This window comes from Cephus cinctus, unplaced genomic scaffold (genome assembly GCF_000341935.2).
Source record: "Cephus cinctus unplaced genomic scaffold, Ccin1 Ccin1_scaffold0101, whole genome shotgun sequence".
Taxonomy (NCBI): Eukaryota; Metazoa; Arthropoda; class Insecta; order Hymenoptera; family Cephidae; genus Cephus; species Cephus cinctus.
This window is the reverse complement of record NW_014332838.1, coordinates 2,206,394-2,223,841: the sequence shown is the minus strand read 5'-3', so window position 1 is coordinate 2,223,841 and position 17,448 is coordinate 2,206,394. Positions and strand designations below refer to the sequence as shown.

General features: G+C 41.6%; 1 protein-coding gene across 2 annotated transcripts in view; it reads left to right on the top strand.

The window, feature by feature from the left end:
* LOC107274771 (lachesin) overlaps nt 1–17,448 on the top strand; it is a 105,909-nt gene that overhangs the window by 74,191 nt on the left and 14,270 nt on the right. For both annotated transcript variants that reach the window (XM_015754273.2, XM_015754272.2), the window contains exons 6-7: nt 9,776–9,993; nt 10,787–10,862. In XM_015754273.2, coding sequence (XP_015609759.1) covers nt 9,776–9,993; nt 10,787–10,862 — 294 coding nt within the window. The remainder of the gene's footprint in view (nt 1–9,775; nt 9,994–10,786; nt 10,863–17,448) is intronic.

Here is a 17,448-nt window from a genome sequence, read left to right as displayed (position 1 = left end):
AACGGCTTTTTACAGAAGGAAATGAACATCGTGTATGATTGTGCAGCTATTCTAGCCTGGGAGGATGCGCGTTTTGGTATAGGGAAGCGCATAAAAAGTCGATCCTGTGGAATTTGGGATGCATTCTAGGGTGGCAGAGGGGTTTTTGTTAATTCTACTTTGACTGACAGAATAATCTAGGCTGAATGGAGAATAATTCAACGCCCCTTCCAAAGCCCGTAGAAGAATCCCCATCGGGCTCCTTTCTTACGAGTTCTGCCTACGTTTTACCTACAAAACATGTACCGCCTTATACTTATTCCTATCTACGTACCGTGCTACGAGAAAATCCACGAGAACTTACAGTATACAAGATTTACGGGAAGTTTTTTGCGTCTCCTCTCCTTTTCAACTGGAAACGACTAAGCATCCAATTTCGCTTCGCCGTTGCCTTGGAGAGCTCCTGTCTAGTACTCATTTTCGCACTTATTCGTGAGGATACAAATAAATAATGAATTCACCGTGCAAACGAATCAGACGATTAGATTAGGCAAGCCAAATAAATGACTCGACTTGACAATAAGTGTTATTTGAATGGAAAATAGGTATTGTCAATTTGATTAATTTATTTTCCCTTCTTTATCCACATAGCTCGTCCGGATTCAAATGTCTTATATATCGATATTGTAATACTTCAATCATCCCCTCGACTTACCACCTACGTCTCTTAATCGCCAGTGGTTGATTTCTATGAACGACTTTGTAAATCAAAATAAGAGAAAGACACATGCATTGTGAAAAGTAGGTACGTATATAGGGGTGCCCATCTCTTCCATCTGGTGAAGCCGGTTTAACAATGGCGGCGAAGTGGCTGCGGACACAATAGATCTTACGATCACTTAGCGGCCCCCACGTCCAAACCCGTTATTATCAGTGATCTTTCATTGGGACTTCTGACAGGGTGCGCTCTCCCCTTTTATGATTTTGACTATACCGGTTACAAGCATCCCCTAGTCTTCTCGTTCCCACTTCGACGGGAACTCCCACTTGGTAAGGGGTAGGTCCTGGCTCGATAGCATCCCGACAACCCCATCCCAGAATCTTCATCGCTGGCATCCCCGACACCTCGTCCCTCTATACCACCGAAGCGGGAGACTGTCTAATCCGAGCAAGATGTTGCCCCGCTATCCCCAAGTAAGAGAAACGGGGGGACGTGGGGGCATGAAGGAAAGGTAAAGCGAAAGAGAAGTAATTACTAACCGTTGAAATAATCATCCCAGGCTTCTTGGCCCGGCACCATAAAGTACGCTATTTTATTTATCGCCCACCGTGATTGCGTCGTTTTGTCTTCGAGTTGGTTCCTACGGCGGGAGGAGGATGAACGACGTCAGATTTTCATGGATAACCGAGGGATGGGGTTGCAGTCTTTTCGCGCAACACAATAAGCTTGGATTATCCCGCGGAAAGCAGGATCCTCTACGACACGAACTAATGCGAACCAGCGCCCCACCTACTACTTTGTCAAAAGTGGTAAAGTGGTGTGACGTTTCAATGGGGTAGTCATATTTTCACAGTGATCATCCCTTGTGGCTCTTACCGATGACAATGAAAACTATTCGGATGAACATGATGACTTGTCGATACTTTCGAAAAAAAAAAAAAAGAAAATATCAAAATTATCAATCTTGATACGTTACGTCATTGTGTCATGCTTTGGCGATGAGCTTGATGATTTATGAAATTAAGGGTGATCCGTCATGCTTGAAAGCACTCGTCATTCGATTTTTGAACACGCGTACCGCGTATCTCGTGACACGTGCTTTCGAATAATGACCTTTTTCTTTTGCTGATAAAATATTATGACTCAGTCGACTTCGATGATCATCGATTATGTTTTCTCACGTAAATACGTGTTTGGGTTTGTTTCTTGTAGGGACTCGGTAGACATACAGGGAAACGGAAGAAACATTTAGTATTCAAAGCTAGTTCTGGTGTAATGGCACGTGGGTGGCGGGAGTTGTGGTATAACTGTTTATATACACATGGCTAACCTCCCTTTTCACGTTATATAAGTATATTATGTGTCGGAGGGTGGTATTCAAATAAATACATTGCCCGTCGTGTCTGGCGACGTCTTGCTATTCTTCGCTCGGAACCTCTTTCGGCTGTCACGTTGTTATGGGAATTTGGTATTTTATACAAACTTATTGATAATTGATAAGACAATGTTTTCCATAAATAAGAGCTTAAATATTTTTCATAATAATTGGTTGTATTACAAGATTATACATTATAACAGAAATAACCGTCTCCCCAAGGACCCATCTTAAAGTTAAAGATCTTATAGCAATTTAGGTATGACGAGGACTTAAAAACAGGAATAAGATGGGTAGGTGGAATTCGGGAGAAAAAAAATATTTGCACAGCATTATTCGGTAAATGGGGAAAACTCTGCGGAATTCGAAGAGTGAATTATTGAGGCGCGACATTTTGAAGCGATTTGGTCGACGTTTTAAGATTTTATCGTGTTTCCTCATAATTGCCTGCGAGAAATGTTTTGTCATTTAAACGAACAATTTATACGAAAAGATACAACGAACTGGTGAGGAGGAATAACTACTGACGCTTAAGACACGAGCTACGATCTGTTCTACAATACGAGTCACCCACGTGTAACGTCAAAATCCCGCGAAACCTCAGAATCAGAATAATTGTCATAATTCACATGAAAGCGTTAGCGTAACTAGAGACAAGTGCTGTATGCATAGCGCTAAAAGCATTGACAATTTCTCAGAGGAAAACCCATTTGCTTGTCCTTCCACTTTGTAACGCCCTGTATCTACGTCACTAAGGTTCCTCTTTACGCATTGCATTACATTTATCTACCCGGTGGAGGATTTATTCCGCGCAACGATATTATATTTCTAGATAACATGCGCGCTGTGCAGCAACTGGCGAAAGCAATTATTTTCTACCATCTAAAATGATCCTCGACCTTGTGCGTAGATTGAAAAAAAAAATTGCAGACGAATCACGTACTCGGTAGTACCTATGTCGTGAATTCGAAAAGTAGTTTTTATTACCGTTAAATCTTTATCAGCCCAATAGATACAGTAGATCCAATTCATAGTGTTATCGCTGTCTCGCTCTCCCCTGTACACAGCATCCGATCCATCTCCCTAGTTCTCCTGCTCCTTCTCTTTTCTTCTCGTACGGAGCCATCCAGGTCTCAACTCCCTTCCCCAGAGCACTTCCAACCCTCCATAATCAAATCCCACCCTAACCGCTCCACTCTTGCTCTGCACCCTCTTCACACGAAAGGAATGTTAATGCGACAATGCCTCTGTTCTGACTCACCTCCGGCACCTTCGCCATCTACGTTGGTACCTATACCACCCTGCAGAGACCTACCCTTCCCGCCCGTTAGAATGAGCACTATGCGCTTTAGCCGTAGGAATCCCCTAAGGATTTTCTCATGCTTTGTACCTTTTCGTTAACTCCCCTAGTGTTTCTCTAGCTGTAGCACCGTAGCGTTGGGGAAGTCTAATCGATTCGTACCTACTGCCATTCCAGCTTATATATTTTTATTTTACTTCTTTTTTCTCCCTATATACATATATACATATATATTCTTCTCCAGTTTATTCCTTCTTTCCTATATAGACCTTCGAAGCTCCTTTACTCCTTCAGGATTCCCCGATTGACAATGCATGTAAATGTCGGACGATATGCGATCCCATAGGTTATCGGGTCGCACGAGAATTTCTTTGTTCCTGTCAAGATGCCTCGTTTGATCCCTTTAAATTAAACTTAATCGACGAACCACGCAGGACTTATGTTTAGGCAAACATTCCTATAGGCATTCCAATAGGAATTTACTGATAATTTGAAATCACGTGAAAATTGAATGTCTCGTGAAAAGTGGCAACGATATATTAGGGGGGACCGGAAAGTAATGTCGTTTCTGTGCATTTGATTTTCTGCGCATTGAATTTAATGTAAAAAAAAAAAGAAATTACTTTCCGGTCCACCTAATATTTCATGTAATTAGCCAGTGTATAAATGTTTTGCGCGATCCTCTGACAAAAATCCTTTGACGCAGGATTCTTAATAATTTATGTAAAATCTTCCTTGAACTTTTGTTTTGACCCTAATTCGTATAACACAAACGAGAAAGAAATTTTTGGGGAGAGTTCTTGATAAAAAGTACAGAGGGAAGACTACTACCATCTGTATCTTAATATTTGAGGGGTAAGGAATATTCAATGTATTCATTACGAAAAGCGTCTCTTTCATCCCTCTCTTCTACTTCATTAAGCCTCTTAACATTTACTCACACTGTGTCCAACCTATTCGTGAAAAGATGTCCCGTTGGGTTTTTTGCCATCGGCGACAGGTTTCAGGTACAAGGATTTTGCTTAACGAGAACACGAGAAAATTTGTGGTTTGTCAAAGTTTCATGTAGATTTTACGTAATAAAATATCGTACTTTAACATGATAATCGTACATTATGCATCAATGTATAAATCCCAACTCGAATAACTCATAACATCTAATAAAGTTAAACCTTGTACGCCGTATCTTCACTAGTGGCTAATACGCAAGAAAAACTGAATTTCCTACAGATTTTGCTAAAAAAAAACAGTTTGGCGTCGACTGAATAAATAGACTAATTTATAAATATAATATCACCAGGATGTAATTTATAAAAAAATATAAGATCAATAACGAATTTCCGAGCTACCTATAAATTATGCAATCACCAATAAGTACTTAATCGACGTACACCCGCTAGAAAGTAAAGATCATTTCGAAAGAATATGACCGGGTGAAAGCAAGGCGCTAGTCAGTACACACTGCCACCTAGCCAGACTTCGCTTGGGCAGCCCAGATTAGGGCCCGACGTGCAATATAACAGGGCCTAACAGGGCAATCTAGTCAGGGCCAGATTTGCGTTCCCTTATAATGTTATGAAGTATATAAAATCTACTATATAATTAATATTCATAAAAAATATACCAAATATGTAATTGAAATGACAAAATAATTAAAATAAACATGGAAAAATCGTCGTAAGTGTTTTACTTGCGACTGTTGGGCAAATATCTATTGATATTGCTGTGAGTGAGACTCGAACCTAATGATTCAGAATTTGATTATATATCATTTTGTTTAATTAAAAAAGTTTGGTCCAATCTTAGAAACAAGTTAATTTGTAATCGCATGACCAAAATACTGTAATATAGTTGATTTAACATCTCGTTTATATTAATTCTATATGTATAGAAATATGACTGTTTGCAAAGTCTAAATGTTGACTCGCACCTAACCAGGCAGTAACCAGTCTGCCCTCGAGAGACTAAATATTCTGATGAGGCCCTGTCCAGTATCTGGACCTGCCCGGTTTGCTTTCTACAATGATAATTTTCAAAATCAATTAACGCTAACTCTCGAGTCAACTACTAATTTCTAAAGTACGTCGAATAAATAGTAACTACACAGGTAGCACTTGGCGCTATAGGGTAATGATGCCTGTAAATTTGAAAACGCCACCATTATGTTCAGTGAACATACTTCAAAGGGAAATAATATTAATCATACCTTTCATTCGATATGAATAACGTGTATCTAGGTATGCAAACGAGGAACCGTGTTCATCAAATCAGTATACAGACTGGACAAATTCAATTAATTTAATTTTCTGAGTCTCACCATGGATTCTTAAGGCTGCGAGCACGTTGCGTCGTAGAGACGTATACGATCAGCCATAATGGTACACCGTCGTCGAGTTAAGTATCCAACGCGCCGATGATACGAGAGAAGACTACAAAGTGCCATTTGAAGTATGTGAAATGACACAAAGCAATCCTTCTGCTCTGTAATTAATACCATCACGACCAGTCGGAATACCGTAACAGACTAGGGGCTCATGAGGTATTCCAAACCCGTTGGGGTTGTCCGCATTAAGGTGAAATCACTAGAAGGTAAATTTGTAGAGAAGCTCGCGTTTGACACCCAAGATGGCTGAAGTGAAAGTCTCCAGAGTCATTGGTATACGCGTATAATACTGGCACGTCAGAACAGGTGCAAGATACAAATGGGTACAACGCTATGAACACATGTATAATAAAGTACACTGGATATACATGATTTCTTTACCTGATTTAAAATTTGAGGTTATTCATCTACTTCCTTGAGATCCATTCAAGTTGATCTCAACAGTCGGATAAGGTTAATGCAGTTGACCATAGGCGTTGGCCCCACGTTAGAACGCTGATTAGAGGTTAAATCATGAGCCTCGATAACCGGACCAGGGATGCTCTTGGCGTTCCATAATGTCATTAGAGAAGCGAAGGGGCTCCTTCGAATTGCGCGGTCGATACGTGCCTTACGGAAAGCTGACAGGTTGCGCAAACGTGACGCATAGTCCTGGCGATAACGGTAAAGTTAATTGTCCTTCGGAACATGTGGTCAGCAGTGCTATTCGGTATCGTTTAAGGATATAAAAGCCTAGAACATTACTCTGTACAGTACCTATTATCCAATCGGCAGCCGGGGATATCGTAAACGGGATTCAAATGGCGAACCTGCCTTATTCAAGAACTGTTACTATATTGCAAAAGGAAAGGACACGTGCATCCCTCTGGCTCCGGGCCGATCTTGCTCTTTCAAATGAGATTAAAATTCCGTGGTATTCCACTAACGTTGTAAAACGTCGAAAGTTTAAACTAACCCGACTGCGGAATGAACTCGGAGTACGTGTGCACTCGTGTCATCCTCGTCTTAGACTCCCGGAATATATCGTTTTTTTTCTCAATCTTCCTTTTTCGTCATCACAATCAGTATCACCCACCCCTTACTCTCCATGGGGATGTACTTAAACTATTCCCAGACGGAACTTTTTTTTGAACGACAGTGCGGTGTAACCCAACAGCCCCTGGGCTTACTATAAATTTAAGACCATCATGATGTAACCTAACTAGCTACCCTTAACGCTGTTTAGCTTCCAGCTGAATTAGCTCCCACTTAACCTGGTCGCATTGTTCTTCCACAATCTGCCTACACTGAGTTGACATTTCATGCGGTGGTAGTTATGAATATTTAAAGCGTCATCGTTCACTCGTTGCTCTTTAACGCGACTATAGATATATCGTATAAGTGTCGATCAGTGATTAACGTAGACGGTATATGCCAACACCATTTCTGAAGTGACTTTGACTAGGGTAATTTGACGGAAACATAGTTACCACCCTTCGTGTAGCATACTGTAATAATGTCGTGTTAAACAGATGGCGCATCGAACGTTCTCGAAGTATCAAACTAGCTAGGGTTAAATGTTACACGTATAAACAGTACATTTTTCACTATACGTTAGATACGCTCGAGATGCACTAAACTCTATCGCACAATGTACTCTCTGCACCGAGAGAATATTTTTAAAAGCTACCCTTATCGCCTCGACACTCCACTGTACTTGCCGCGGGTATCTCGTTGGCGCAGCCTTCTTCTCAGCACGATTCACATCGGACGAGAGAGTTTTCAACCGAGCTATACTTCCTCTTACTTGCATTGGCCAACTTTTGGTACGGCACGCTCGTCTCATTCGCTCATTCACCCATTAGCTCTCGGCTATAGCTCGCGTCTCTCGGCAACTCGCACAGAGCAAGTTTACTGAAAGCAGTCACGATCACAATGGCGCAAGATATACTCTCACGAATCGATGAGTATCGTAACTCCTCGCGTAATTAAAAGCGGCCAAGTCTTGGGATTCATGGCGCAGGGTGCTCGGGACGAGGTGGTGGACGACGCAAGAGGCGTCTCCTCGGGCGACGTCGCCGCAAGGACGTTCGGGTTACGGCGGAAGTCTTGTATATGAAAATTGTGTGGACAAAGACGAAAAGGGCTGACGAGAGAAAGAGGGAATACAGTAAGGGATGGAAAGTGGAAGAACAGTGGCAGCAGCAGGAAAATGTAAGGAAATGGGTGGAAAAGAAATGGAGGAAGAGCGTGTGCCGACAGGTTCGAGCCAGAGTCAGAGCTCGTACTCGCAATAAGGACTCGACGTATTCCCCATTCCTGTCTCACCCACCATTCCAGGACCTCCCTTTCACCCACACTCGTCCCGATCCTTTTGCACCCTTATTCTCACTCTCAGACGGAATGTTTTGCATTTTAAGAAGGTGTCGGATCCCCTTTGCGCCATCCGAAGACAGAACTCCCTCGTCGGCTTACTCGAACGCGAGGGAAAAACGGCAACGTCGCGTGCAACCGGAAAAAGAGACCTTGATCCGAAATTTCGAATAATTCAGAAATAACGGAGATAACTCGAAAAGTGATGCAGAAAGTGTTTTATAATTCATATTTCTAATAGTGCCTGTCCTTTGTATCAATCTTAGAGCACGTTACACAGATTTTCTACGAAGCGAACTTGCAATTCATAACGCTTAATTTCCTCGAATGAATCCACCTCGCCAGGCAAATCCATGTTAATTCGATTAGCCGCTAATCCCCGAAGCAGAGCATCGTAGTCTGCCTTTGGCGGTGGATAACAAAGTGTTGAAACTTCCCTAGTAATGACTGCCTCGTTGGTTCGACGAACCGTAATAGTGAAATTTAACCAGAATACACTTACATTTATGTCCGACGATGAATTTAACATCATCTGTTATATATTCTTTGTGGACGACTATTATTATTATCATTGTACGTGCAAAATTTATTCTACGTTCAATCCATTCAAGAATTGAGTACCTACGATGGCAGGTGTAATCAAGATATACCTATATAGGGTACATCAAGCGGCTATATTATGGGGGATGATCAAAACAAGAATTCCTCAGGGATGCATGAGGGATACTTTATCTCCGTCAGAGAATGAGCTAGACACTCATACGGTAGACAACCCCTACAAGAGTGGGATTATAATATGGATACAAGATGAAAATCGAAAGTGAGGGTAGAGGGCATAGCCGACCGTGAAAAATTTATTTGAAGTCATTTACACACTCCTGTCCTAAGCGATACTCTTTGCTCTCGTAATGCTCGCGAGCCTCAGACATTCACAAATATTCCGCCCCTCCTGTAACTTCAAGCGTTGAACTTCGAAACCACCAGGTATATTCTTACGAGGTTTAAGTTAAATTGAAGTGCTCCTAGCACGAGAACGATACCAGCGTACCTTACTGGATGATGGGTGTATGTTGGTTAAAGAAGGGGGATTTAAGGAGCCAAGCTGTTGATCGAAATGGGATTACTTGTTTTATTAAGTTCTCACTTTATATTTTGGACTTTCGCTGCAGCTTAAATTCGCTAACCCAAGTCCAACAATGTCTATATATTTGGAGATTATTACTATTAATGACAAAATCAGAAATGACCAGTGTAAATTTAAAAAAAAAACTCAGTCAGGTTTATAAACTTTTACCTACTAGCTATTTGCATTGTACATATATAACTCTACGTATACGTTGTCCGAGTGGGTACTGAAATAAAAGGATTACGTTGCGTCACATTCGGTGAAGTTACCCTAGTTGCCGATATACATATAAGAGACAATTTTTGCATATGGAAGGATTAAATTTACAAAAAAAGACCAAGGGAAAAATTATGGAATAAAACGATCCTCTGCGTCTAAAATACGTCTCTATGTAAATCCATTTGGCGGGATCCTGCGATATGTCCGGTTTGGTTTGAAATTTATAGAGCATCCAAAGGGATATCGATAGCTGGTCCGTCGTGTATTGCTAGTAATTGGAACATTTATGAGCAAATCAATCACTTGACTGTGTGTTGCAGTTCCGCCGATGCTATGGATACCGCACCAATTGGTAGGCGCACCCTTAGGGTTCTCCGTCACCCTGGAGTGTCACACGGAGGCTCATCCGACGTCTCTGAACTACTGGACAAGGGAGAACGGGACGATGATAGCGGAAAGTAGAAAACATAAAGCCATAACCACAAAGGAAAAACCATCGTACAAGACTCACATGAAACTCACCATAAATGACATACAGGTAACCAGCAGTGACCTTTGACCACCCAAGTCCAATATACGTCACTGCAATACCTTCACAGACTTCCTTTCTCTCGTGGCTTCTCTATTTCCTCTTCATTTTCGATAACCTTTCCACGAACATTTTCTCGCCCCCTTATGTGCACCATGTATGCGACACGTATTGTACCTATATGTCCGTGGTACCTTCACACCCATCACGTAAAATAGTTTTCAACAGCCTTTCCATATAAATACAGTATTATTCACGGCAAACACACTACCTGAAGGTGGTTCTAGCATAGAAATCAAATGGACAGGCTAACTTCAGGTGGTTGCGTTTGCCATAAATAACCCTGCATGTATGTATATATGTATCAACGCATATTCTGTTAGCAGTGTACCCGTTTCACGGTTCGACGACATTTCCGTCAGACGACAAGCGGCTCGTTATTGTAACGAAGGGAACCGAGAACCCCTCGGTCTAAAGACGATTCAAAAGATTGGAACTCATTAATGAGGCCTTTCACATACACTAATTAATTACCGCATGCAAGCGAGTTTCATCAGAAAGGGCTTTTGAGAATTTTACGACCAGTAATAAAGCTACGACGTATAGTTCGAGTCGACCGGGTTTCCCCGGCTATTATGTATACAGGATTTTATACGTTGCCCATAATCAGTTGCACTTCGCGTCGTTGTTATAATTATTTATTCCATTTTTATATTTCGCCCTCTACCTTGATCTGTTTCGAATATTAAAAAAAAAGAACAAGACTCCTCGATAAACAGGATCACTTTCCTCTTACTTCCAGGAACAGGATTACGGGAGCTACAAGTGCGTGGCGAAAAATCCAAGGGGCGAAACCGAGGGTACCATTCGGCTTTACAGTAAGTATCCCGTTGTTTACGTATTCCGGAGCCATCCGCAGCAGTGTTCACAAAGTTAACGACGGCTTATCGTCCTTTACTGTTTTCATATTGTTATACCTCACCGTATAACTTTCTCTTACCGTCACCTACCAATCGTAAACCCTTGAAAAATTTCTAGAACACATCCTATCCTAAGAACACACCGATTATCCTCTGTATCCGATATTTTCGTATTTTCAAGCCTCCCAAACAACCTACCGTCGTACGTCTTTCCCATTACCAAAACCATTTCAGTAAGGATTCCTCCTTAGTACTGCCATATGATTTGGTCAGTGTAAGTACTCGTATTAGAGAGAAGGAAGAAAAAGAACGGTACGCTGTTCTTGTGATTATTTAATTCACACGCAAGGCACAACAGTGAAATTTACTGTGTAGCGTTTTCAAGTGTATAACTAAGAGCGGTCTATTGCGGCATATCGTAACATAAAGGTTTGTACCATCCAACCAACAGCCAATAGATTCACCTGGGTGTTTGCAAAGTTAACGACGGCTTATCGTCCTTTACTGTTTTCGTATACCATCCGACCCGCAACCAATAGATCCACCCGGATGTTTGCAAATTTAACGACACCTTGTAATTTCGGATGTTTATTATTCCCCAAGAAAATTCTCTTTGTCTCTTAGATAGACCAAAAGCGTTGTCTTGTTCACAAGATATTTTAATCGAATTTTATAAAGCTCGGTCTTTTGAATAATTTAAGCAGGTCGGGGAAAGGCTTTCTCAGTATCGTAGATGTTTTTTTTGCAATAGAATTTTTTATCATTGAAAATGATTTCAGACAGTTCCGAATTTATGTATCTGTCCGTTGTCCGACTCTTTTATCGCGACTGTACGGTAACTTTGAGTATTGACTGTACAAGAGGCTATGCATAAACGCGGCGAGATGATTCTACGCTCGTAACGTATGCATATGACATAAAGGGTTGCCAGAGATGGCCGGGACTGTGTACACACGTGTACGCGTGAACCGTCGGTGTCGTGAGCTCTCCATTAGCATGCATCGGTTTTTCGCATTAGCGACATTCAAATGAAGCGAACGCTTTAGCATAAAAGGCTTTAGGGTAAAAACGAGCATCTAAAGAGACCACGCATTGAAAATGATACTGATTGGGATTATTTGCTCTTTGGGTATCAGCCTCGGTTACATCGTCTAGTCATTTTGAAATATGAATATTTGCCATGTATTAATGAAAAAAATTTCATGTGACTACAACGCGACACTGTGATATATATACCTTATTCTACGTAATACTATAATTTTCGAAATTATCGACATGCGTCGTTTACGTAAATATTTTTTTAATCCGAAACTATCGAGTCGATCATCGTTATGCTCGATTCACAAGAGCAATCCCTCTTTTCCGTGGATCGACCATTTATGCCGACCGTCCGTTTCTCATAGTTACTTCATTACTCCTTGCGGAGAACGAGTTTTGTGTCGCCCCTCGTTATTTACAGTTGACGTTTAACGAAGTACAAAAAAAAAGAGAGGGGGAGGAAAGGAGGATGGAAAAAAAAGTGTTCCTCGATGGCCCACGTTGTACGTACGGTGGGTGCTTCGCGCCCCAAGTTTTAGCACCCCCTGTGGTCTCCAAAAGAAAATAAGCGTGGGGTCTAAAAGTCGGGAGGGGAGATCCGCCTGAAATTAAGTGGTAGCAGTCAGAGATATGTCAGACGAGTTTTATTAAGCGGCATAAAAAAGAGATTTGTAGTCTGACTGAGGGAGAGTTCCAGAGCTTGAGAGCACGCCGATGGAAAGGGGCTCGTAGAGATATGAATTTATTATTAAGGACCGCCTAAGGGCCAAAGTACCCCTGTTTCTTGATATCTAGCTTCCCTGCCATCCTCTTTCTCATCCAGCACTCAGCCGGGCAAACCTTGGGCGCAGCTAATTTATTCCGCAAAGCCGAGAGTCAACCTGCTATTTGTACGAAAAACTCCAGCGGAACAGCGATATTATATTCATTCCTTTATTTAGTTTTCTAAATCTACCCCTCGCGTGATATAAGGACGTCCTATTGAGAATGTAACCAAAAAAATCTGTTCAGTATAAGAATAATTTTTGTTGTCACTGCGTGAAAGATTTTGAAATTTTTTATCGATAGTAACGGAGTAAATCATATAGATCTTGGGAATATCTATTAATATGAACTTATAAAGTGTCCTTCGATTCAAATGAATAAAATATTTTTATATTTACAAGAAAAAAGAACGTGAAACGTCAATTCATGAAAGTCCATCGGATATTACTTTGTATTGAGTGCCTAAACACATATGTAGGTCCGTAAAGTAATGTTTTGGATGAAATTTGAAAAAAAATACAATTTAGTTCCTGACCCTCGTCCCCAGATAGATAGGGTAAACTGTATCGTAAAATTCCAGAAAAATCGAGGTATCCTTCTGTCTAAAAAAATTCGTAGTCACGTCTGAGATTTTATCTTCGGTTACGATTCAATTTGATATCGTTTTACGCGGCAAATTTCAAACTACAGAGACAAACTGTTCTTCGCGTAACGTATCCTTGGTCTAATATCCACAGATATGATATTCGATTAATCGATATGAATTGACACTACTAAATTTTGACGTCGTTAATTTTTTTTTCTTCCAAAAATTCTAAAGTTCCACGCTGAAACGATCGAACTTCGGAGCCACGTTGGGGTCGTTTTAATTATGAATTGATCAGAGTTTCGTAACTTGCCAGGCATAATGAGTTCTTCCGAACGGTCCAGTGCTCGTGGCTGTAGGTCAGGCCGATGCTGAGAATCGGATATAAAAATTGTATAGTTTCCAACGCCGGAGGATATCCCAGCGCTGAAAACTTTAACCGCAAGACTCTCGCGCTTCGTTCTACAACTTTTTCCTAGAAGAAAAAAAAAGAGAAGAGCGCCACGGCAGACGGGAGGACGTGCTTCGATCAATTATTGAACTACATTTCCCACTTCTTGAAACGAGGTATGTCTCGTCGAATTCCAGAAAATTGACGACGTAGCCATTTTTCAGAATTTTCCAATACTACGTATATACCTAAGTATAATACATAGCCAATCGATAATTGTCTCTTCAGTTCGATATTTATACTCTGATAGTATCGTGCTTCGGGTAATTGGTCATAATGAATAGACTTCTTTACGTAGACGAGTTCACATCTAATTTCGTTTTTCATTACATTAATTCGGCTCATCCGTAGCCCGTGGATACAAAAGTTAATTACGTTGTTTTCCCATGACGCCAATTAGTAATTGTCAGTTTTTAGCTGAATCGCCAAGTATTAAAAACAAAAATGGAAGAAAGCTTTTTACGATTCTCGTGAACTCTAATTATAATAGGAGATAAGTGGTGTGACTAATTAGACGGGGACCCTGACGAAACGCAGGAACTTTACGTCAGTCTCGTAATCTTGTTTTTAGGAGAGAATCAAAAAATAAGTCGCCCGGTATATGGTTTCAGGTTGGTAAGTGATAGCGGAAGATTATGTAAAGAGCAAATGCCTTTTTAATTTAGCTAAAATCTTTTGAATTTCGAGAGGAATTTTCTCGTCTTGTGCATCGTGACAATAATGAATCTTGACAATAATGAATGAAAATGTTTAGTGCATCGCGACTTCCTTTACACCTTCTGTTCGTGTCGCGATTCCCCAGCAAGGATAGGTAATAACGAATGACGTTCATTAACAGCGCGTCTGCTGCGCGCCGTTTAAAAAAGTCCATCTACGCGTTGAATTACGCCAAATTTTTCACATGCCGGAAGTAGTATCCAAGCCGCGCACGTATACGTATCGCTGTAGCACGGAAAGTGACAACGCGCTTTCGAACGGCGATGCGCGCTGTTTGGGCCTGTGGATGAAACGAAACGATCGCGCGACCACGCGTTCCTGCATTTCGGCCAATTGCTAAATGGGAAATGGGAACGTCCATTTTAATGTCGCGCGTCCACTGCTACACCTTTTCTGTAACCGTCAGAGTGAATTGTGATGGCGATAATAACAAAACGTTCGTTGCCGTAAAATCAAATTATTGAAAATATTTTAATGGAAAATATTTTACCGATATTTTTGCCCAATACATGTTTATCGCCTTCTACCTGGTCATATCCAACTTAGAATAAATAAACGCATCTATGTAGAGCAAAGAATTGTAAAACAATACAGAAAATGAAACCTTGGAGTTCAAACTAATGGCCGTTAAGTGCGGTTGTATTAATTTATTTAAAAAAAAATAAGAGATTTTGTAAGTCGAAATCAGAGGATCCAAGAAAGGTCCAACTCGAGTCCCGCTTGAAGAACGACTTTTGGAATCGACTTTTCTAGCGAGCGAAGAAGTTTGGCAATTTCCTGGGGCTAATCTGGCGGTCGGTCAGCATTGAGATGCTGCGGGGTTACCAACCGGGTGGAAACAGGAGGCTAGCCGAGGGTGGTGGGTCCAACGACCACGAACGACGGGTGGTCCCATGAATTATACAAGCGACTCCCCAAGCAAGAGGGAGGGAGGGAGAGAGAGAGAGAGAGAGAAATCCAGAGACCTCAAGAGACTCGGGTAAAGACGCGAATGCGTGCCTGGAGACCCTTCGGACAGTTCCACCTTTCTTAAATTCGTCTGAGGGTCGAACCAACTATCGAGAGGTCGCAGGGAATAAACTGATGTCATTCAACGTATTTCCGCAGTTTAGTTAGTACAGCCACCGGTTGATGAAGCAGCGGTATCCGTTAGCTAAAAGCAGCCGCAAGGATGGCTTTTAATTAGTCGACAGCCTCCCAACAATTTGTCGAGGTTAATGCCTCTCGAACGGATCCTTGTTTACTTTCAATTTTCGCAGGCCCGGTATGTACGGATTTCCAGGAATCTTCTGACAGGGATTCGGCTGTGGGATTCCCAAGAATTAGAGAAAACTACGTCAAACCAGGATCCCCGTTGATATGCGTAATTATCCAGGATCTCTCGTAGTGAATGTAGCCACTGACGCCATTTGATTTTACATTTGCTTCTCTATAATATTTTCATTTTCTCCCTTATTCCTTTCTTAGGCGCATTACTTCTGATATCTTACTTAACTTTCTTCCTTTTCTTTCTTTATTTTGGTGACACAATACCATTTCTTTACAATCCTCTGTATTCTTCAGCCTCTCTTACACCGTGTATAGGGCAGTGCCGCGCTGGAGCTATCTTTCACAGTTCTTCGACGGCCATGGAATATTTTATGGGAATATTCTTCCTGTTACGATGCTCGGGCTTTCCAGGGAGCTTCCGGCGCAGTCCTTTCGCAATCTCAATACTTCACACAGGATGGGATCGATTATTTTCGTTGTGTTCATATCGTACGACCCTATACGTAAAAGAATTATACAGTCTGGATATACAAATAATATACGGCAACTGTACATTATACTTTATTTACTGAATACAATAGGTATACAAATTTTATAAGATTTTTGACGCGAGACTTAGAGAATATAGGAAGGATATGTAAAAGATCATAGGGACGAGCATTGCGGATGATTATGCCAATAGAAGTGGTCCATAATAATATCCACGACGCCTAGCATCGCTCCGATGATATTATTAAGAAAAAGATTGACACGTGACGGTAATATCTCCAGAATTCAGATTAGCTCCCAAACTCTCGCGCTCGTTTCAACCTCCTACATATATTAACTTTCGATTTTTCATTAAAGTCCCAGTGACTGCCAACTCACGTCCGCGTCCCGAAGGCATCAGGCTAGGTACTTCGGATTTCCAAGCGAGCCACTCTGAATATTGTCGTCATCCTATAGCTAAGTCTCTCGGCATTCTTGGCGAGTGTCTCTTAGCCGACTTCAGCCGTCTTTCCAGCAGCCAAGACGCTCCTAGTAAGGATACCAGGAATACGAACGAATCCATAGGCATGGATACGCCGCGCGAATTGTAAAAGATTCGCAATATACCATATGCATATATGCCATGCATATACGTAAAGCTACAGGATAAGTTACTCGAGTGTATCTCGATGAAGATAGAAAGAAAGAAAAAAAAAGAGAGAACGAAGAGGCTATTAACGCCAGTGTAAGCTTTATGGCCAGGGCACAGATCCTCGATCTCTGCGTATACTTAACGTACCTTATATACCTTCTGTGCGATAACCCACATCCACCTTAGCGAACCTACGAATTATCCTTGGAAACGGGCAGTTTCCATTCGCGCAGGATCATCTCAAGAAAGCTCACGAATACAAAGGCAAAAGTCAGAGAGGTTCCGAGGTGGGCATCATCGTGTAAAAAATACGTTGCAAAGACGAGACTTTGGTGCCTCTATAAGGGAGAGCCGCTGACGGCTTGTAAGATTGATTGGAGTCACGGGATGGAAAATTAACGGTCTAGCTCGGGTGGTCCAGGGTGAACGAAGCCAAAGGGAGGAGCGTGACAGCAGCCGCATACTAATTCCCCTCGCGCCCTTTCTAGCTTCCAGCCACCCTAAACCACCCAGGAGGCACCCTCCAGCTACCCTCCACCAACCTTCTACTCCTCGTCTTCTTGATCCTGTTACTCCTTCTCGAGTCCTCCCACCCACC